Raw genomic sequence first — 22,113 nt, 5'->3', positions numbered from 1 at the left:
CCCATTCTGCACCATCTCTCCTTACCAAGGTTCATGCCTCACTGAAAACCTCCATTCCTCCACTCCCGCAGCCCAACTTCCAAATGGCCTCTCCACTCCCCTGATTTTTTATGGAACAACACCCTACATGTCCTAAAGTTGCACAAGGTACAACAGTAAATAAGAGCAAGAGTCATCATAAGCACACCAGCGAGCAGAAGCACAGAGTAGTCACTGGTTACGTGCACACACAGAATAATGTCCAGACCTGAGAGCAACTCCAACTGAACCCAGCCTTGTTAGCAAGGAAGCAACAACATCGATAGGTCCTTACATTTTCATGCAAATACGATCATCCTGAGTACTGCTGCTGGCATGGAATGACTAATGGTGCTTAAAAAAATTACACTAATGAAGAAGCCTGCTCCACTACAGATATAAACGTTGTTAAGACTACAAAATAGAGAAGGCATAAGGAAACTCTTAGCAAAAACAAAGAGGGGGGGAAAAAAAGAAAGAAACCCCTACCTTCAAAAATTCCCACAAATGTTTTAAGTAATCAAAATACCTCATCCAAAGAAACTTTTTTAACAAGTTACCACACCAACAGAAAACTATAGTATAAAACCCACTAAACTGGACTGCAATCCCAAAAGAAAACTGGTGTAAATTGCTTAAAAGTAATTTTACAAATTTGCATGAATATTAGTGACATTTCTTTATCAGTCTATATTATATCTCAGTGCCATTTTTTTGTTATAAACAAGACCAGTGTAGACTCAGACACTGCATGACCAGTGGTGCCTCACGCTATAAGAAAAACCATACAGGTATTAAACAGTTAAGTCACTAAACAACTCAATTGACATCCGGGCTGTTTCGGTGAAGGCTGGAAATGCACAAGCTGACTACGGGTTTAAAACTTAACTCTTTACAGGCAACCACTGAATGAAACACATGAGATATTAAATAGTACAACCACCTTCCCGTATGTTTCAGTGTATGAAATGACAGATAATGAAAAGTGACACGTTGTGATGCTTAATAAACTGAGAATTACTATTTCAATTTTGTACAAAACAATGTAAGGCAGGAAGCCAGCAAGCAGGAGTTAGAAAAGATATCTGTCACTTCAAAAACCACCAGCAATATCAACTGTGATTTAATAGTCTAAGGAATCAAGATTTTACCAGGCAAAGAAATCTTTCTAATTTCTACCCTCAGAAGTTAAAAACTAACCCCCACACTTGTTTAGTACAAATTACCCCACTATTAAAAGCACAAAGCTAAATAAGAAAACAAAAGGTAAAATTGATCGTTTTTTGAACGTTTCATATTAAACCTGACATTGTGTTGGCAGAGAGAAAAAATTGTTTAAAACACACTTTCAAAGTTACCTTTTAAATTACAATGACATAGAACCTTTTTTTTTTCCCCAGATAAAGGGATAGAAGAAGCAGGAAGCTAGAAGAACCCAGCAGAGCCCAATATCTTGTCACGAAACAGCTTTCTCAGGGTCTGCTTTAAAAGTTAAGAATACAATGTGTGACCCAGATAACATGAGTAGCATCAAGGATTTAGTCTAGCAAAGCTGTAAAGCTGCCTTAAACGGGTTACAAGTCATTGATTAGCAAACAGTTGTTCTAACACTTGCACAAAGGTCCTTTCCAACATGACTCAGCACCTATCCACAGTCCAAAGCATAATAAATAGATAAATATCCTTTATCTATGTAAAACAAATAATGTTATTCTTTCAGTTATACATGTAAGCATACATCTATGGATATAATCAGCAAATGTACCAATCATCACATATTTAGTAAAAAGAATTGCCATTAAATTATTTTCCTACGTTATTTTCGTAAGTCATACTTCAACCTGCTATTTTCTATACACTGTGCTACTCAAAAGTTCAAATTATTTAATATTTACATGATCACACATTCCATTTCACTGAGAAGAAAGAAAACTTACAGTTCCTCCTCTGGAAAAGTTCTAAGTTATATGAATAAAACTGGACATTTTACTAAGACTATACTGAATAAAGGACACTCCTTTCATATGTACTGGGCAAAATGTTTTGATTTACTCAAGCAAATTGCAAACACACTTAACTATCCAGTTTATGAATAGTCAGAAATGCAGTGGAGGGAGGTGATTTTTTTCTTTATGCTGTTAAATATGTCTAATGCAAGAATTTTTTAAAAGGCCATACCGAATCTATAATTTTTCTGACAATTTTTTTATCTAGTTGAAGCATCTCATCCTTCTGAAATAAAGACTTTAGAGCTCTGAAGTTCTAAGTGTTGAAGATTCCACTCGTTCCAAAATGCTAACTAGAAATGGTTTAGAGTCACAGACTGAAATCATCACACGTTTTTGAAAAGGCTGTAAACCAGAAGCTCATGTTATTCATAATCAGTCTGACAGCTTCACAGTGATAAGTTTCTGCACTGATTTAATTCAAAATATTGTTTGAATTGTATCTCATTAGTGTATTCCAAATGACAAATACAAAGAAAAACATTTTTTGGGCAGGACAGCATACAGTAAAACCCTTCCAAATACTTAAATCAAGGCTACTTTGAATGCTTTCCCCACAGCACTTTCTTGTCTTTCCATGATCTCTGTTGAGGTTCCCACAGGATAACTGAGACAACAAGGCAACAAAACCTAACAGGAGTAGCTGAAGCTGATGTAATACTTTACATTAAGTTTCAGTCAAGATGAAGTACAAGCTATACTCTAGATAAAAAGAGTTAATAGTGCAGAGTGCAGATAATAATAAAAGATAACAGAAGAGATAATAGGGTAGAAAAAAGAGCAGGGGCAAAGAGAGAGGAAAGGTCTGTTAACAAAAAGAGGCTGAATAGTTTCACAGCATGTATTTAACACTGCCTCTGGAAAAATCTTCCATAAGGCAAAATACAAACACTAACAAATACATATGTAATTCAATTCCACCAACTACTCATAAGACTTGGAAATCTAATTCTTACATGAGAAGTCTTCTCATGCATGCTTAGGTTTATAGTATGGACCATCTGCCTCCAACTGCTGAGAGGCATATCTTCCTGAAACTCTGCGTTATACCTTTATCCAGGCTAGAATTTTCCAGGATTGTACAGAATAGTTTAGATAATGGGCTTTGATACTATGTCTGATAACATCTTTGAATTTCAAACAAGCTCTGAAACACATAGAAGATTACAAAGTAGGCCACTTTTTTATTGCAGAGGTAAGTTGCTTTGCTGTGAGCACTCTAACACAGCTATTGTGGCAGAAAGACGTAAGTGGGTTTGTATTTAAAGACGGAGTTATAAAACACCAGGAACAAAGAAAGGAAAATGATACAGGCAAAGCTCTGAGAAGAAACAGAGTATCTTGCCTATATATGCCCCAAAGTTGGAAAAGAACTGATGGTCTATATATAGTTTAAAAGCCATTTGTAATCTAGACTTTTCTCAACCCAGCTGAAATTATTTGTGGTTTGTCAAGATGTTTTTAAGCAGGCAGAACAATCACAGTCGCAATTCCTTGTGCATAGGACAGGCTATAAAAACGCTCCACACAGAGTGCTTGCTGCCTCACAGAACACAGTATTTTACTTCTTTTGTTTTGTTTGATTACTTTCAGCTTCAAGAAATCTGTGCTTACAGAGCTAACACTGTAAACCCACAGAACAAACATGGAGGACTGTAAAATTCTAAAAAGCTCTTAAACCAACTTCTTGGACCAGTTCTGGATAAAGGAACAATGTGGTGGAGGCATAAAAGAGAAAATGGGAGGGAGTAATACATCCTTCAAGGTAAAACACAGCAGATAAAAAACAGACAACTATTTGCTCCACAAAGAGAAAAAAAGAGGAAGGAAACGAACATTCAACAGGTCAGAGGAAAAGAGAAGCCTACCTGTGCAGGGTTTGACACAAGACTTTTCCAGACACAAAGTTTAAATTATACCACATCTCCTACATGGAAAAAATTATCTTTAAAACGTTGCTTCTACAACCCACTTATGAATATATCCCTTTATTACTCCTCTGAACGGCCCTTCATCTCTAGGTGTCTCCACACAGGGTGTAAATCTTTACCCTACTAAGCCCAGAACAGACATCAGCCTGATTCAGAATGAAGAAGAAAAGAGTTTCAAGGCATTTAAGAGAAAGTGTTGCAAAACATTTCACATTATGGAATATTTTGCAATTGAGGATTTTAAGAGGGGAAGAAAAAAACCCCAAGTTTCAAAGCGAAATAAACCAAAACCAACAACAACAACAGCCCCAACCATTAGGAATGGTACACTTAGTCCATACTTCACAGCTCAGGGAGTCTAGAATGCACTCAAGACCACTTCCAGCCCTGCACTTTTAATACCAGCTTCCTTACTGCTGTAGTCATGCACACTTAAAACTGCTTCCACAACTACCAAATGTTTGCAAATAGAAGTAAAAAACAAAGTTAAGAAAATAAGGCACTGACATTGTGCATTGTGCCATTTCCACTCACAGAATCAATCATCTATAAAATCAAAGGGAAAGACATTTTTGCACGGGCAACTCAAGTTACACAATGAAGCTGTTTCATCCTTATAGAGTAACTGGAAATGAAAAGTATGGATTTTACAGAAAGAAATATTTCACAGGCATCTAGCCACGTACCTTCAAAAATATTAGGGACACTTTCAAAAAAGGATGCTCATGACTACATACTAGAAGTAAATCAGGAATCTCACATACAATTTTGATTGTAGATCAGTCCATTTTTCTTCCCCGAGCACATGGTTTCAGCAAACCAAGGGGAATTTTCATTAGCACAGCCCTATTCACCCTCCCCCAAGCTACTGAAGCTCTTGGTTGAAGAGGAAGGAGACAAAAGCATTAGCAGCCCATAGTTACAGCACCATATTTGACACTGCTTCCTTGATTCTCGTATTTTCCCACATAAATTCTAACCACTTAGTGACACCATCACTGCCTTTAGGAAACATTTCCATTTTAGAGAGACATATATACGTATAACCTTACATATAAGGTCATATTATGTGAAACCCCAATTATCTAAATGCAGAAATTAACTCCTGAATTAACTCCTTATAATGATGTTTTTCATCGGCTTCTTTTTCTTGATACGCAAGAGATATTTAAATGGTATGCCTTAGGGAATTATTTCTTTTAACTTGAAATTATATCTATTTACATTTTCTACTTTGTATTTTAAACAGATTAACAGAATGCATCTCCACCTAAGCAACATGAAACTGGATGATTATATTAATAGCTGCTCTCTTCTCTAAAAAAATGACTTGTTCAGACCTCCAGCAGTACCCACACAAATAACCTAGATCCAGCTTCAAGGAGAAGCAGTTGTAGTATCAGATCTATCAAACTGCAGCTTACAAATGCCCATTTCTAGCATATGCAATATCTCCATGTACAACTTACTTGTTACAGGTGATTTTAGAAAGCAGGTAAGATACTTGTTGAACAGAAATGTAACACTGATATATACAATTTCTTTAGCACACATTAAAGAACAGCTATTTTCAAACTAAATTCTCTGCTGTTAAATGCACATAATTTGTTACATGATTGGTCAAAGAATTAGCAAGCCCAGGAAAGGAATTTCTGGGATAAAAGTAAGACAGTTGACCTTAGTAGAAGTTTTGCTGTTGACTTCCTTGGGGCTAGAATTTCATTCCTGAACTTTATGCAATCAAAATATTCTTTTTTTTTTTTTCTGAAATAGATAATGATAAAGTTGAACTTTACAGCACAAGCAGATTAAAGTCACAGAGCTACATACATTTAAATCTTAAGTCTATGAAAAAGGTAAGCCTATAGCAAATCATTTCCTTCCCTCCTCCACAAATGATTATAACACAGCTTCCTGGCAAGAGAAGTTCAGGGTGAAGTCTGAATTTCTGCATACTATGTGGAAAGAGCAAAACAAACACCCCTCACCCCCCCACCATGTGTACACCAATAAAAAGTCACAGTATTTTCTCCACAAGAATATGTTGGTTTAGAAGCCCTGACTAATTTTCCCAGCAGTTTTGATGATTCAGTCTGCTTGCTGCATTTTACTACAACAAATGAGTTTAATTTAATTTCTTCAACAAGGTGTACATGCAGTACTGGCCCTTTACATTGTATGGAGCAGTCACACGTATTAAGAGTTTTCCACATCTCCGGTTTTTTATGAACTTTAAGAGTGGCTGTATTTCTGAGTCAAAAACAACCCCCTTGAATAAATGTATATAGATTTTAAAATAACTCCTGTAAGACTGCAAAGAACACTTACGGCAGTAAAACCATCAAAGTTCAGTCAAAAAATATTTATTCTTATAGGGTTGAACTAGAAAGAAAATAGCTTTTTTCACTACATAAATTTTTAGTAACTGATACTCTACATTAAACAGATTGAATGGACTCTGATGCCAAATGCCAGTACTCAATACACAATCTGAAGCAACTGCACTTCCTAGTGTATTACAGGAAATCTCCAGCCAGAGCCTAGACATAAGCTGAAGTCTTTCAGTGTTGCTCCATAATAAAACTCTTTTAAACTTAGACACCAGGAAAAAAAGTAAAAACAAAACCCTAACAAAATAAAGTGCAGTAATTCCCAAATGACAAATACTTGGGTTTCTCTAAATACATCCATTCTAGCTCAGTTTATCACAGGCAATACCTGTCTTTTTGGACTGTTCTTCCACATAGTTAGTTGCAAAAGCTATTCCACAGCCCAGACTGGTGCACTTTATCAAATTCCATTGTGGAAATCCCACATCCCCAAACTTATTACCAACTGGAGATAACTCCTTCCTCTTACAAAAAAAAAAAAAAAACAACAACCCAAAACCTGCCCAAGCTCTCTTCACAGAATTAACAGCAAGGTACCAAGACCAGTTTAAATATACAGATGTTTCTTCTGTTTTGTTATAGTCCCAAACCCCAGTGATCCAGTAGATTGGCAGCAGAAATAAATTAGCGGCCAACATTCACCCTAGACTGGCTGCTGAGGTCTATTCGTTCCCTTACCCTGAGATCCATCAATCCCACTTACAAAGTCTCAGGGGTGAGAGAAGAGGAAACAAGGCCCTGAAGACTTCAGGTTTCAGCACTGGGGGAAAGGTCTTTTGTATTTCAAACCTCTCATGAAATGAAACTGAGACGGTATAATTGTGCTTCTACATTTAGCACTTGAAGCAATATCCTTGTCCCTTTCTTTGCCAGCACTTTCCACAACGTTCTGCCGCACCAACGCTCCGCACGTGGTATGCTGGTTACTGAGATGGGCTTCCTGGGATGACTGGCAGCTCTTTGCCCTTACATCTGCCTATGGGAGACCCTTTGGCTCCAGTGGATGCCACGGGGAAGAGAGCTCCAGTCCTCCTTCCCGCTATGCTACAGTCACCACCAATGTGAACTACCTTTGCCCCAAAATACAACACAGGCCCAAGCCCTTCTCTTCCCAATAAAGAGGGGAAAGAGACAATCCTTTATTTCAGATACCACTAGATCACGTCTTCTATATTCACCCAGTGGTACACTGGGACAAATCTTCAGTACAAATCTTTCTTTCCTGCAGCACTTTTACCAGGCTAACGATATCTCCTCCCTCCCTCCCGTACACCAGCATCTATCCATCCATTCCTGCCTCTTGGCAGGTCAAGTCTTCCCTCCCCCGGCACTCGGAGCCCTGTCTCCCATCACGCACCCCCAGGCCGGGCTCTCACTAGGATGTCGCTGCCCCACGGATGGAAGGGATCGGGCCCGGGGCATAAGTGAATTAGGAGGAATTTCTTCACATTAGACATGGGAAGGGGCTGCCCAGGGAAGTGGTGGAGTCACCGTCCCTGGTGGTGCTTCAGGAAAGACTGGACGTGGTCTAGTTGGCAAGGTGGTGTACGGTCATAGGCTGGACTCGATGATCCCGGACGTCTCTTCCAACCTAAGTGAATCCGGGATTCTGTGATAACCTGTCCCGCCGTCCCTGCAGCTTCCCTTTCCCCCCTGTTAGAAGGCAACTCCTCCCCACTGTCGGAGGCAGCTTGCCCCCCACCCCATCCCGCAGAAAGGAGACCCGCCCCGGGCCCTTGCGGGGGCGCCTCCCAAGCACGAGCCCAGCGCGCCGCTCTCCCGGGCCCACCGAGCCCCCCCTCACAGACCTGTGGATCCGGCCATCTTGTCCGAGCCCCCCCCACACCGCTCCGGGCCCGCACGCCACGCGCGTCACTTCCTCCTCGAGAGGCTCCGTCACTTCCCGCCAGGAGCCGCGGGGAGGGGCGGGGCCAGGGGAGGGGCCGGGAGCCGTCCTCGGTCTGTTCTCCCGGAGCCCTCGGGCAGCGAGCTTCTCTCACCTCTGTATCCCTCTCGCCAGCCCCGGTCCATACGCGTGCCCCTCCAGTCGTCCGCCACATCTGTTCCCATGCGGGCTGTTACACCTGAGAAGCAAAGTCCCGTGGCTGCATCCCTACCCTGCCACCCCCGCTCAGCCCGCACCCTAATCCCCAGTAATAAGGAAGTCAGCACACAGCGGTGAAGCTTCACTTAAATTTTTGGTTTTTCAGCTTGGCTTCAAACAAGGCACTTAGATTCACACGGGTCTTTGGAGCCGAAAATAATAATTAATTAATTAATTAAAATGTGCCAAAGGCAGAAAAGGAAAGAATACAGATAAAAATTTCAAAGCCACAGAAATGCCAGAAGAAATAAATCAAAGAGGTGACAATTGGAGTTAACTCCTCAGAATGATGTGACAGTTTCAAAGGCTGAAATATTTGACATTCGGTAGCATAAGAACTGGTGGAAAACTAATTCCACAAATGTCTAGCCATGATGCCAAATGTTTCTTCACCTGCAGAAGTCGATTACAAAACACAAGCTCCAGGCCCTTCCCCAGGAGCCAATGCTGAGCTCAGCTGAAGGTGGCCACTGCGGTAGCACCTCGCACATCCTACCCGGGACCCACAACCTGCACCGTGCTTGGGACCCACAGGCAGGTGGGAAAAGGCAGCTCCCCTTGCAGAGTGCTGGTGAAGGGCAGCAGGCTCAGGAAGAATCCAAAAGGGCCATGTCAGCATTCATGTGGACATGAGGGAAATGCACACCAAAGCAACCTGCAGGCGAATACACCTGAAAGGGAACACATCCAAAAATTGCCGGGGTCAGTGCAATGAGGGATTCCCAGGAGGACTTGGAGCCTGAGCACTGGGCTGCTGCCAGAAGCGGTCTCTAACAAAAAAAGACTGTCACACACGCACCTCGCTAACCAGTGCCGACACCTACGTGCTGTTCTTGACATCCTATTTTATAAATAACACTCAGTTGTTTCCTATACAGGTTATAAAGAGAGAGTTAAACTCCTTCACAGATTCTTCTGGTAGAGATCAGAAAGAGCAATGATGCAAGATGTTTTTCTTCCAGCTAACCTGAAACCTCTTCAGCAGCCAAGGACTCAATCACAAGAATATGCTGAGTCGGAAGGGACCCACAAGGACCATGGAGTCCAACTCCTGGCCCTGAACAGCACCATCCCCACCCTCACACAAAATGCTCTGCCTCCCTTCATTTATCCTTTGTTCATTTTAGCCCAAATACTGGTTTTGCTGTCTCTGCATACATAAAAATGATAAATCTACAATAGTTTTTACTTCTCCCATTGATTTCTATTTTCCTTTATCAAGTTACTAGTTTCAACCAGATTTTTTTAACATAAATAAGCAGGAGTTTCAATATTTACACCAAAAGAATTAGAAGTAAGCTTTCCCAGTACAGTGAAACTGTTCCTTAAGCTGCATTTCAATGACCTGTGGAGCTTTCTGTTGTCAAAACAAGCTGATTGTAGGGATTCTCTTGTGTAGCCTATTTCAATATTTTTGTGGAAGTAGTAAGGATACTGAAAAAAAAAGTCAGAATATTTTTAAAAGTTCTCCCCTCTTGTAACATCACTGTAGAAAAGATTGTGGCCTTGAACAGAAAAAAAAGGTTCCACGAGTTATCCTTCTCCTATTTTTTGGAATCAAGAGCAGGTGCGGGAGGCTATTAGAGACCACTACACAAGCCTTGTCCACTGTGGTCCATCCAGAATGTAATCAGGCTGTTCTCCTACTGTTCTCCTATTAAGATAAAACCTGCTCAGCTCCAAGGTCAGAAAGAAGCACAATGGCCACCCAATGTCTGTGCTTTTATTTTTTTTAAGGATTAATCGTTCTTTTTTAGGTGATTCTATCCTAACGGCACACCTGCATATCTTGAGACATGACAGAAATACAGCCATAGGCTCACCAAACCAAAGCCCACTGGTATTCCATGGGTCTCTAAAAGCACACAGAAGGCTCCACAGTCCATCTGTATCCAGACCCATCCACCAGATGTCAAGGCTTACACTTACCAGCAACAAATTACTGCGATACTAATTACAACCACAGGAAATAAAATGGGTCAAAATGGAAAAAAGGCATAAGGTCGCTGGCCTAGGTGAGGAAACCTCTGCTGAATGACTCTAAAACCTTCTAAAAGCTTCTTATATTGGGCAAAGTTTACTGGGAAAAAATGTTATTTTTTTCAACATTGAATTTGAGAGGAAGAATACATGACAACTGGAAGCTGAACACGTTTTAAAGAGGTAACTTCCTTTCTTTTCGAACAGGCTGAGAGAGTTGGGATTGTTCAGCCTGCAGGAAAGAAGGCTCCAGCAAAAGCAGCTTCCCAGTACCTAAAGAGGGCCTAGAAGAAAGCTGGAGAGTGACTTTTCACAAGGGCATGCAGTGCTAGGACAAGGGGTACAGCCTTAAACTGAAACAGGGCAGGTTTAGGTTCGATATTAGGAAGAAATTCTTTACTGTGAGGGTGGTGAGGCAGTGGAACAGGTTGCCCAGAGAAGCTGTGGCAGTGTTCAAGGCCAGGTTGGATGGTGCTCAGAGCAACCTCCTTTAGAGGAATGTGTCCCTGCCCATGGCAGAAGGGTTGGAACAAGATTATCTTTAAGGTCCTGTCCAATGCAAACCATTCTGTGGTTCTAGGATTTTAAGTGCTTACACATGGTAGTGAACTCCCCTCTCACTCTCTTCAAAAAGGGTTCAAAACACAACTTCTGCTTACAACTTGGTCAAAATAGGATAATGGTAGTCATATCAGAAAAAAACTTCCATTAACTTTATTGTCAAATATCCCACAATACCCATCAAGAGAAAAATCAGAACTGCAGTGTGCTCAGCTCAGAAAACAAATGTTCTACAATCATGTTGTGAAATAATTTTATTTAAAAGAAGCATTTCACAGAGTTGAGATTTTTGAGTGCAGATTCTATAGATGGCCCTCATGTTGTAAAAAACTGTCTCCAGGTTGCTATATGATGGTCCCCAAGCTCCATCTCAGCCTAGAAAGATTTTCTAAGTAATATTTGGAACAAAGTACTGATAAAAGACAACTGAGGAAGAGTTATTTCCTATTTGCAGACTACAACAAAGACATAGCAATATCTTTCAGCAAGTTTAGTACAAACAAATTATTATTCAGCATTAATAACAAACTTGTGTAACTGATTTAAGCATGATATTCCAGAGGACTATAAAGTATGAGTGGTAACAGTAATAAAAAAAACCAAAAATCAAATAAAATGGAATTCCCTCATGGTTCTTTACATAGAATATTTCTATGCAATTTCTGACTCAGAAGGCACAGACAGGCCCAGAGTGGTTACTCCTTTGACATGAGGCTCTGGGAACTACTTACCCACAAGTAAGTAGTATCCTTCCATAGGTAGCTCTTTTGAGAGCCAGGACCCTTGCATCTCTCAATCCAGTAAATTCTTCACAGGATAGTTTAGCTAAAAAATAAGGACATAAGACACCACATGGGATGAGAAAAAAACTCTTACTGCTATTCATATTTAGACCAAAAGAATTGGAAGAAAGCTTTTCCAGTGTTTACCAGCCCTAGTAGACAGAAATGCTGCAATGTAGGAAGCTGGGCATAAACGTAATAAAAAGTCATTAGTCCTGAGAGCTTTCAGCCAGAAGGCACAGCTTTTCCAGTGATTGCAGACTGCACTCGAACAGAGCCCCCGCCCCCAAATTCCCTCATTCCATCAGTGCACAACTTGCACTTGAACAGCCAAGAACAACATAATTCATCCTCTTCAAAAGCACAGAAAGTGTCAGGTATTAAGCAGTAACAGAAACACAGAAAACACAGAAGCAATAATCATCACACAGAAGACTACTGAAGAGTCTCATTCCAGGCAAACAGACATTTAAATCATTACCTGAGTCCAGAGAGGACTCATGACAGGACCATAATACCTTTCTCTCCATTAGACTTCATTTTAAGAGGCATCAAGCAGTCTTACAAGCCACAATTCCTCTTTTCTCTCCAGTACTTCAGCAATACAAGAGAAATAAGCAAATTCAATTTCTATCCCATTCCACCTAGAAGTTAATTCCTTTCTTGTCATGGTCACAGGAAGATCTCCAAGCTCCCTTACTTTCTTCACAGGTGCTACTTGTACATCCATATAGCAGGGTACCTCCTCCTCCCTTAAAATGGAGCCTAATGAATACCTTTTGTTTCCCATTTCTATTTGTTTTACTATGTGCCACTCCCAAAATCCTGACTGCAAAAATTCCCTGTACTTGCAGGAAGCAGGTTCTGCTCGTTTTCTCATGCTGCCTCTAACTGAAAGTACAAGCAGTTAAATATCTGAATAAGTAAGAAAATAAAACCAAAATTAAAAACAAACAAACAAACCACGAAACCAAATAAAACCCTCATGAAGAGTTAAAATGTGCAAGCATAGATTTACAGAGAAAATTTCCATGGTATTTCAGAGATGTGAAAATTCACAAGCAAAAGGTACAATCTTGCTAGCAGGTGCAAAAGAACTATCCAATGTTCTAGCCCACTCTTTCTAATAAACAGCCTATACAACCAAAATAGAGCAGAAACAATGAGTCTTACTCAAACCATGAATACAAAATTTTGTTCACTACACACTAAACTAGAATATCAAATGTAAAGTTAACTAATGAATGAAATCATTAACCAAATACTTAAGGACCAATCAAAAAATTCCTCATTTCCTTTCCTCAGTAATTTTTACATGTCATTTATTATTGCATTAAAATCTCAGTAAATTTCGTTATTTCATGCAAATATTATATTTTTTACTTCCTCTATGCAAAAGAACAAACATCTGATTTTGAAATGAAAAAATGAAGTATTTAAAGCAGTATGCTTTTTTTTTTTTTCTTTTTTTTTAGTTTACAGGTCTTTCAGGCTTCTTTACACTCTTATACAAGAAAAATTAAGTGCGAATAGGAAAATAATCTTAACTGCTGCCGTGTTGTTTATAATGAAATCAACACGGAAAACACTGGAGAATGCGGGCATCGATCCCGCTACCTCTCGCATGCTAAGCGAGCGCTCTACCATTTGAGCTAATTCCCCGCCCAATAGACGAGCCTTAAAACCTGGGGATACACACTCTAAACTTGAAAAAACCCACAACACAACTACGTTGGATTATAAATTCGCTGTTTCTTGCTGAGTCATTCTTTCCACTCACCAACAACTGACTGCAGCTCGCAGCTGCAATCATGGGACACCGTCTTTCAGCATGTACACTACGAGAATAATCTTATTCATCCTTTTATAACACGAGTCTTTGTTATTTAGCTGTTTACATACAAGAAGCTCTCCAAAAGATCGAGTGACTTAAAAGAAACCAAATGTCTGTTTTAAGGGGGAAAAAAAAAAAAAAAGAAGCCCGACTTTTATTGAACAACTCTTAAAAATTCCAGGAAACCCCCATTCTTTCCAGTTTTCAGGGCATGTACATATAAAGACTGGTTCAGGAAATGTTTAATGAAGGAAAAAAAATGTTATATGCTTGATTGAAACAGAGTTTTATAGTCAAAACTTATACGTGTGTGTGTGCATATATATACGCACACCCACATCCTCTCATATAAATACACACATACATCTTTTTGGAATGTGTCTGGCTTCTCTGAGGTGAGAGAGTCAAGTGAAAATAAAACAGCTCTGTATTTTTCTTATTTATTACCTCACCAAATGCACTTGCCTGTAATTAATACATTCCTTTTAACAGCCTTAAAGCACTGTTTTTTTTAAAATGAACACACCCGTGCTCACGTGACTTGACACGCAGCATAAAGCGGGGAACACGATGATGTATGGCCCCCCCAAACTGCACCCACAGCCCCCCGGGCCGGGCCCCCTCCCCGCCAGGGAGCAGCGATGCCGCGGTGCCCCGGCTGCAGGGGCCGCTCCGCGCTCGTCCCCGGGGCCCCGGTCGTGGCCCCTGCAGCTGCGCTCCGTCACGGACCGGCCCCTCAGCCTGGGCTCCTCGCGTTAGCTTCCCTGCTTCCTCGGGACAGCCCTCTCTCCTTCCACAAACCCCTTCCTTTGGCGTTCCAAAATCCCGTGCCACCTGCTCAGTTCCCTTCCATCCCCTCCTCCCCCCTGCCTCCTTGCTTCTGCTTCACAGAATCAAGTAGGTTGGAAAAGACCACAGAGATCGTCGAGTCCAACTTACGCCTGAACACCACCACGTTAACTAGACCACGGCACTAAGTGCCATGTCCAGTCTTTCCTTAAACACCCCCAGGGACAGTGACTCCACCACCTCCCTGGGCAGCCCATTTCAATGTCTAATCACCCCTTCTGTGGAGAAATTCCGTCTGACGTCCAAACTAAACCTCCCCTGGTGCAGCTTACGACTATGTCCTCTTGTCCTGTCCCAAGCTGCATGGGAGAAGAGGCCGACCTTCATCTGGCTACAGCCTCCTTTCAGGTGGTTGTGGAGAGTGACGAGGTCTCCCCTGAGCCTCCTTTTCTCCAGGCTAAACAGCTTCAGCTCCCTCAGCTGCTCCTCAGTAGGACTTGTGCTCCTGCCCTTTTCTGGACTCACTCCAGCACCTCAGTGTCATTCTAGTAGTGAGGGGCCCAGAACTGAACATGGCGCTCGAGGTGAGGCCTCACCAGTGCCGAGTACAGGGTGACAATCACTGCCCTGATCCTGCTGGCCACACTATTTCTGATACAAAAATAATGTGAACACACCTGTAACAACTTTCACATACACATAACTTGATCAACCCAGGTTTTTTGGGCTGAACCAAACCAAAGTGGCTGAGCTCCAATTTACATCTTTCCCCTACTTATTTTAACCACAGAGGCCTCTCAGATTATCTCTTTGAAACATAAAGTGATATACCAAGCAAGAGAGCTGGGTTTGGCTCTGGTTTTCTGTAAGATGAAAAGAGTTTACGAACTCCACCTGATTTGCCGTGGCAGTGTTCACTTCTGCTCTTCTCCATAAGCTCCCTCTGCTCTTGCACATACAGCCAAATTATATAGCCCATAATCTGCCATCCAGTGACTTTCTGACTGCTGCTTGAGCATCTTCATTTACAGAGGAGATTGTTCCTGCCCTGTCAGCCCTAAACCAGACAATGGCTCCTTGTTAAGCCAGGCCGCATTTCTCACTCCACAGCAGAATGGGAGAAGTTACTCATCCATCAAGTTTAAGCCAGGCAAAGAAGAAATCACATCAGAGCATGAGTGGAGGTAAGATCAGCACCTGACTGGTTTCTAACCAGCCTGGCTTGTTTTTACTTCTGATGCTGAATCATTTTATGTAGCCCTGACATGTGATGGATGGTTTGGAGCTACTGTACATGCAAATTCAGTTGTTCCGGGAGCTGGATTCTTTGGCAGGTGGCAACACAGACTAGGAATAGCTGAAACTAACCCACTGTCTTTACTCTTATGTGGCAGTATTCACTTCGTGCTTGACAAGGGTCAGCACTGATTTGCTACAATTTTTTGACAGCGCCAACCACAAAAAAATAGGAAGGGGAAGAAAAAATAATGGCATTCAGAAAAAAATATAGCTGTTAGTTCTAAGACCACTAATGGTACAAGTGAGAGTACTAATCAGGTATAAAGTTGCTCTGGATTTATGGCCAGCTGTATGTTTAAACTATACCTGATTTTTTTGGTTTGTTGGTTGGTTGGTAGTGTTCTGTTTCGTTTTTTTTTTTTAATCCTAAAGCTAGTCCTATCAGTTATACCCAAGATTTTTGAAGTGGATGAGAGGGTGATTGATTGTGTATAGTTTTTCAGTATTTGTAGAATGTTAAAAAGATTAAAAACAGTGTGAAAATGATGTAACACTTGTGAAGTAAGGAGAGATCGTTGCCATGTAAATAATTCAATTTTCTATGGCAGCTGCTAGAACATGCACAGGCACCTCAGCAGATTTTCTGTTGAAAACACTAGGTGGAAAACTGTGATACAAAATCCAACTGAAGTAGGGCACATTTTTTCATATGATCTTATTTATGTAGCACAAACCGCCTTGGATGCTCATCTGGGCCTAAAAGCACCTGCTTACTTGATCATCTCTAGGAATTTAGAACAAGTTAGCTAACCAACACTCATTATTCCATTATTTAGCAGTGATGACAAGAACATATTTAGACCAGGCATTCCTGAGTAACTTCCTGGTCAACTATTTGGATTTTAAAAAAAAAAAAAAAAATCACCTTATTTTTGTCTTTCTTGTCTGAGAAAATAAAGCTTTCTTCACAGGAAGTTGTTTAGAGATGGCTACTAACAATGCAAATGTTGTTATAATCATAAATGACTGGTAAACAACTCAAGATTCTGCACTGATCTTGTTTCAAGTTGTCTAACACCATTAACATTTTTTCATAGCCTTTTATTTATTTGAGAAGTCCTGAAGTAGCTGTAATTTTACTAACAGCATTTAGCAAAAGAAGAACTCAAGAGCTACATAAAAATAGCTCAGCTGTTGCTGAAAGAAATCAATGAATTTCTGTTTTTTCCTTCTTTTACTTTTTTTCAGGAAAAATATTTGGCAATACACAAAAATAGCAAGGTTACAAACACACAGGAGATGTGTTATTGCCAAAACTTCAGAGACTCCAGGGAACTGAGGAAGAAGGGTGTAAGTTGGAGCACCTTAGCCTACACAGTTTCACCAAGCCTGCTGGCTGGATAAACCAAAGGTGGGTTTTACCATTTACTGATAAAACTGCCTTTTCTTGCTAACAGTTAACCTGATGTTTGGTGTCAAAAGTGCAGAAGCAGAGATTGTTTTGCAAGACAAGAACAGCTTTTACAGTTACAAATAACCCTTATGTTCTATGATCTCCTTAAAAAAAAAAAAAGTGACGAAGAACAATATACTGCATATCCAAATTATTCAGGAGTCGTGCTCTCAGGTGTTAGAAACTATCAGGAATGTGTCTGGAAAATGAAAATTCTGTTCTCTTTAAACGCATATTAATACACATTTTTCAAAATTGTTTTCCAATCTCCACCCTCAAAGCAATGCCTAGGAAAATGCATGAGCATAAACCTAATTATGAATTTACATTATGAAAAAAATATTTAGATCCATTTGAAGGCATACACACTTGGCTGATATTCCTGCTACCTATAGCCATTGCACTTGGGAAAACTAGGATAAATATCTGCCCTTTCCAGCATTACCTTTTCCCCCTGATGATACAGAAGGCAGCTTAGGGGGGAACAGAAGAGCTGACCGACAGGCAGACTTTTCTTTTGAAGACTTACCTGCCATACCAACAGCTGCCTCATGCATTAGGAGGAGACACAGCTACAGCACTTCCCTGTTGACACGATGACAAAACCTCCCAGCACCACCTGTTCACCGCTCCATCTATAAAGGAATAAAAGGAGGGCAGCAGCTGCCCTGGAGGAGAGAGTTGCTATGGGGGTGGGTGGAAGCATATGCCTCCACAGAAGGTTCTAGCACAGGGCAGGGCGTGCTTGGGAAGGGCGGAGCAGAGGTCAGGTCCTGAGAGGCCGGGAAAGTGGGAACATGTGGGTTGGGGGAGCTGTGTCTGCTCGGTTGTCACTTGGAGCAAGTCCGGGCTGAAGACCATTGAAAGACAAAGCAGGCGGAGGAGGTTTGTGCACAGCCTTTTACCATGGGGTTTTCTGGTTGTGGTGGTTTGTCTTAGTGGGTCTCACAAAATCTAGTTTTGGAGTCATGGGGGTGTGTGTCTGAAAGAGGAGGTGCAGCAGAGCAGGGCTGCTCCTCAGTGGAGGGGGTGGTTTTGTGGGTTCCTGTGGGGTGCTTCCTATTCCTGTGCTGCTCTGCCATGACTCAGGCTCCAGTCCTCCTTCAGTTTTTCTCAACACCTACAACAACACTATTTACCATTTACATTGCATTAGTAAATTTTAATAGCTGTTATTTTCTTTACTTCTGATACTGCTCATCCAGAGTTTGCTTAACATGTAACATTAAGCCCAGGAGAGAAGTGGAAGACTCAAATCAGAGGATAACTTGGGCTGAAGTGGGTGCTATTCTAAACTTTTTTGTGGTCTTAATTCAGCATGGTTGTGATGTTTTGAATACACTGTAAGCAGGTAGCTTCATCAATGAATGCAGCTCCTCTAATGATAAGTCTGGTTTCCCTGTTCTAGTTTAAAATTATTGTATGCCATGGTGGTGTATAAATTTAAAAAAGAAAAGCTCTCAGATTTTCATATGGATCTGAGTTACCAGATGTTAAACATATGCTGAACTTCAGTGAGTTCTGTGTATCTTAACCCTCTAGTCTTTGAATATTGCAGCCAAATATGTTTTTCAGTTTATTCCATATAACCAGTTCCTTGGGGCTTTTTATAAATGGTTGGTTTATTTATTTGGATGAGATTATTGTTCTTAAAACTACTGTGTTATTCTGGATACAATCTCATTTAGTGAGTACATAGTTCTGTTCCTTAGTAAAAACCGCAGGATATAGGGATCTGAATCTTCTTAAGTCTTCTAAGCTGTGAAAAATCTTCATTCTCACCCCTGTTAAGTTTGGCATGAAAAGTGAAAGATGGATAAAAAGCCAAAAAATAAAGAAATTGGCTACTATTCTGTGTAAATCCGTGGCTTGGAAGAGACACTAAATGAACGTGAGGAAAATCTTGTATGTGCTGTTTAGTGATAGCTGATTGGCCAGGTGGCCTAGGCATAACTAGCACACATTCTCTCCTGTGTGGAGTTATAGGGAATGTAGAGAAAATTTAGATTCTTGCAGTGGTGATTTAGAAGACAAAGGTTTGCAGATCCAGTGGGATTCAGGCATAGTCCATCTCACTGTTTTTGTAACAACCTTGTTTGATTTTTACTATTAACTATTAAACAGTTTGTTTTGTATGTAAAATGAGTAATAGTTTTTCTATATTGTCATCCTGTGTATTTCAAGGAGGGCGTTGTACATGAGCTCTGTGGTGTTGAAACTTTTAAACACTCATTAAATTAGTAGGGATACAACGTCTTCAAAAAAAAATTTGGAATAAGTTCTGATGTGAGTCTAGCCATTTTCCTAGGGAAAAAACCTAAATGCATAATCATGTTAATGTATGACTTCCTATTTCCCCATCTGAAAACAGCATTAAATCATTGCCAATTTGGAATCCGTATGAAAACCTAGATGGAATTTAAAATCCATGGATCCTTTTAGAAAAAGAATGATAATTTGTGTATTTTCTTGGTATTTCAACTCTCCGACAAAGTTTGAGATTTTACAGGTTGAAATAATGAAGGTGATTTTTGTATTGGTCCTCAGGGAGATGACAGAGTAGCATAAAATGATCTTGCTCAGAGCTGTGCTCTGAGATCACTGCCTTCTTATTAGTGCACAGAGAGCACAGTGTTAACCTAAGTGCTAATCTCGTAAATATACTCAAAGAACATTATGGTGTTGTACTTCTTGCAAAAGCAGTATATTTAATATGAATTATTTTGGCCTTTGCAAGTTTCTGTTGTGGCTGCTAATGGTAACTGAAGTTACTCAGGATGCCTGACTAAGCTGATCCTTTGACCAATATTACAGAATTTTGTACTGGTACATTAGCTCCCAGATGGACTATACTGATTTCCCTCAAATGTGGTAACAGCAGTAGCAAATATTATTAAAAGTAGCAAATCTTTCTAGGGTTTATTATGTTTTGATTTTGGCTTTTTTCTTTTTGGTTGGTTTTATGTTTTAGGATTTCTTTAGCATGTTTATGTCTTATGCTTTGGGTATGAATCAATGAATGATGGTAAAATGGAGGCAGAATTTTATGAACAAGCAATAACATCGTCATCAACAAATCAAGTTTTATTCTCTTTGTGGCCATTAAGAACAGACACAGGGATTCTGGGCGATTTTTTCTGACTCATGACATGTCTCCAGTGTTGCTTTTCATGTGATTTACAGTACAGTTAGTGAGGTGCTGTCTGTTGGGGTTTGAGGGGTTTTTTTTTGTGGGTTTTTTTCCCTCCACAGGATGGTGTGAATTTTGCTGTCCAATTCCATATTTTGATACTGCTTTTCAGTAAAATTATCTCTGAGGTCCAAAACCCATTTCCTTCAACACTTTAAATACAAATTTTCCTTCAATGCTTTAAATATGGGATAAATACTGGATACAGAACTTGAGACATACTTGTTTCATTTTAATGCTATATCTATCAACTTGAAGGTTAGACTATTTAACAGAATGAACTGAATATACTATAGCTGTCCTTACTAATTTTGTCACTGCTTAATTTATAGTTCAGTCTTTTTGGTTGATTTTAAGTAAATTTTACCCTACCTGCTGTGTTAAAGCCCTAAGACTTTCAGTGCCTAGACACAAAAGTTTCAGTTTATGTGCAGCTGTAAGCCTGCTTGGGGATTGCCTTAATTAAACCAAGTAGATGTGCTTTACCGTTCAAAATCTGGCATGATGAAACCCTCATCCTACCTGGCTGTGTTCATACAAGCCTGATAACTGACACAACTAGAAGGGTTCTGTTTGCTTGCTCATTTGTTTTATAGCGTAGGTGGTTTTGAGGCTTAAATAGTTTTTGTTCAGAAGGAATACTAAGCAAAATGTGAAACATCCCAGAATAGAAGGAGCAGCAAGCTTCCTTACTTTGCCAGACATACTGACCTGTGGGACTTTCAGTCAGCCACTTGCTTAAATGTCAGTGGTATCTGCAGCGTAATTCCAGTGGTAAGAACTTAATTACCTCCTGCAAATTAATTTCAGATGCTTCTTTCCACATTGATTAGTTTTAAATAGGAAAGGGAGAAACATTTTTTTGGCAAAGCTAGCTGTTACAATCAGAGTGAGGGAATAGGTGGCAAGACACTGGAATTTTGTTAATGGAAGAATCTGCACAGGACTTTTGGTATACGGCTTTAGGGTTAGACCAAAGACTGAAATTTTGTTATTTTGTTTTCTGAAATCACTAATTCATTGAAGAGGAGAGATTTGAAAGATCTTTTTATGTCAGTGTGATTCCTGTGTCTTAAGGCATCCTGGGGAAATAAAGAGTTGTTTGTGTACTTATTGAATAAATTTCATTTCAGGTATTCCTTTTTCTCCAGAAAGGCAGATTATTTAATATTGTACGTTTAATAAAAGTTCACAACTCTGTCTTGCTTTTTTTGTGAAACCAAACCATTGAACAGAATTTTCACTGCTGTTTCATTATAGTGAAAATTTATATTTTTTTACGTTTTAGTTGTATATTCTTGATTTTTATATGTAATTGTCTGTGTGAGTGTGCTCGTTTATCTGGTGATAGAATCACAACTTAAAAATTCCTGAGAGATGTAAGTAAATAATGTGAACTACTACTTTGTTTCCTAGTGTTCCATTTGCCTGGGTGCTTTTTTTTTTTTTACACCCCTTTTTTGTAACATGAACCCAGGCTCTTGCCACAAGAAAAAAAGAACTGGAAGAACCCTACCTATTCAGTCATAAATATTTTATATATGGAGAAGGATGTATATTTTGTGGAGAAGGGTAAAGTAATTTAGCTGATTGTCTTCCACCTAGGGATTACAAATAGGAAAAATCTGGTTTAGAAAAATACAGTATTTAAATATATCCAGATTTCTCTTAAGCAGTAATAATTGTTTGGTGTGAGCATAAGTCTGCGATTGCCTAGAAGCACAACCCGGATGTTATCCAGATGCAGCTCCGCTTAACAAGGCGCTTGCTGTTGCCTCGAGGAGTCCAGATACCGGATTAGGCAAAATTCCCACTGCGGCTGTCAAAAGCAGTGCG

At 40.1% G+C, this 22,113-nt stretch overlaps 1 protein-coding gene and 1 non-coding gene across 4 annotated transcripts in view; both read right to left on the bottom strand.

The window, feature by feature from the left end:
* Window positions 1-17,707, bottom strand: part of UBE2V2 (ubiquitin conjugating enzyme E2 V2) — a 37,731-nt gene extending 20,024 nt beyond the window's left edge. The window contains exons 1-2 of one of the 3 annotated variants that reach the window (XM_032124897.1): window positions 17,617-17,707; window positions 11,722-11,815 (exon numbers count right to left, since the gene is read on the bottom strand). In XM_032124897.1, the coding sequence (XP_031980788.1) occupies window positions 11,722-11,779 (58 nt within the window). In that variant the 5' untranslated portion in view covers window positions 11,780-11,815; window positions 17,617-17,707. Of the gene's footprint in view, window positions 1-8,153; window positions 8,252-11,721; window positions 11,816-17,616 lie in introns of those variants that run through there. The other 2 variants (XM_032124906.1, XM_032124914.1) reach the window with 2 other exon arrangements.
* TRNAA-AGC lies at window positions 13,362-13,434 on the bottom strand. Its single transcript has one exon. It is a non-coding gene; the product is annotated as a tRNA-Ala (tRNA).
* Window positions 17,708-22,113: the final 4,406 nt, after the last annotated feature.

The sequence above is a fragment of the Corvus moneduloides genome, chromosome 1, assembly GCF_009650955.1.
Source record: "Corvus moneduloides isolate bCorMon1 chromosome 1, bCorMon1.pri, whole genome shotgun sequence".
Lineage (NCBI taxonomy): Eukaryota > Metazoa > Chordata > Aves > Passeriformes > Corvidae > Corvus > Corvus moneduloides.
Note: the sequence above shows the minus strand (reverse complement) of the source record. Positions and strands in the feature narration are given on the sequence as shown.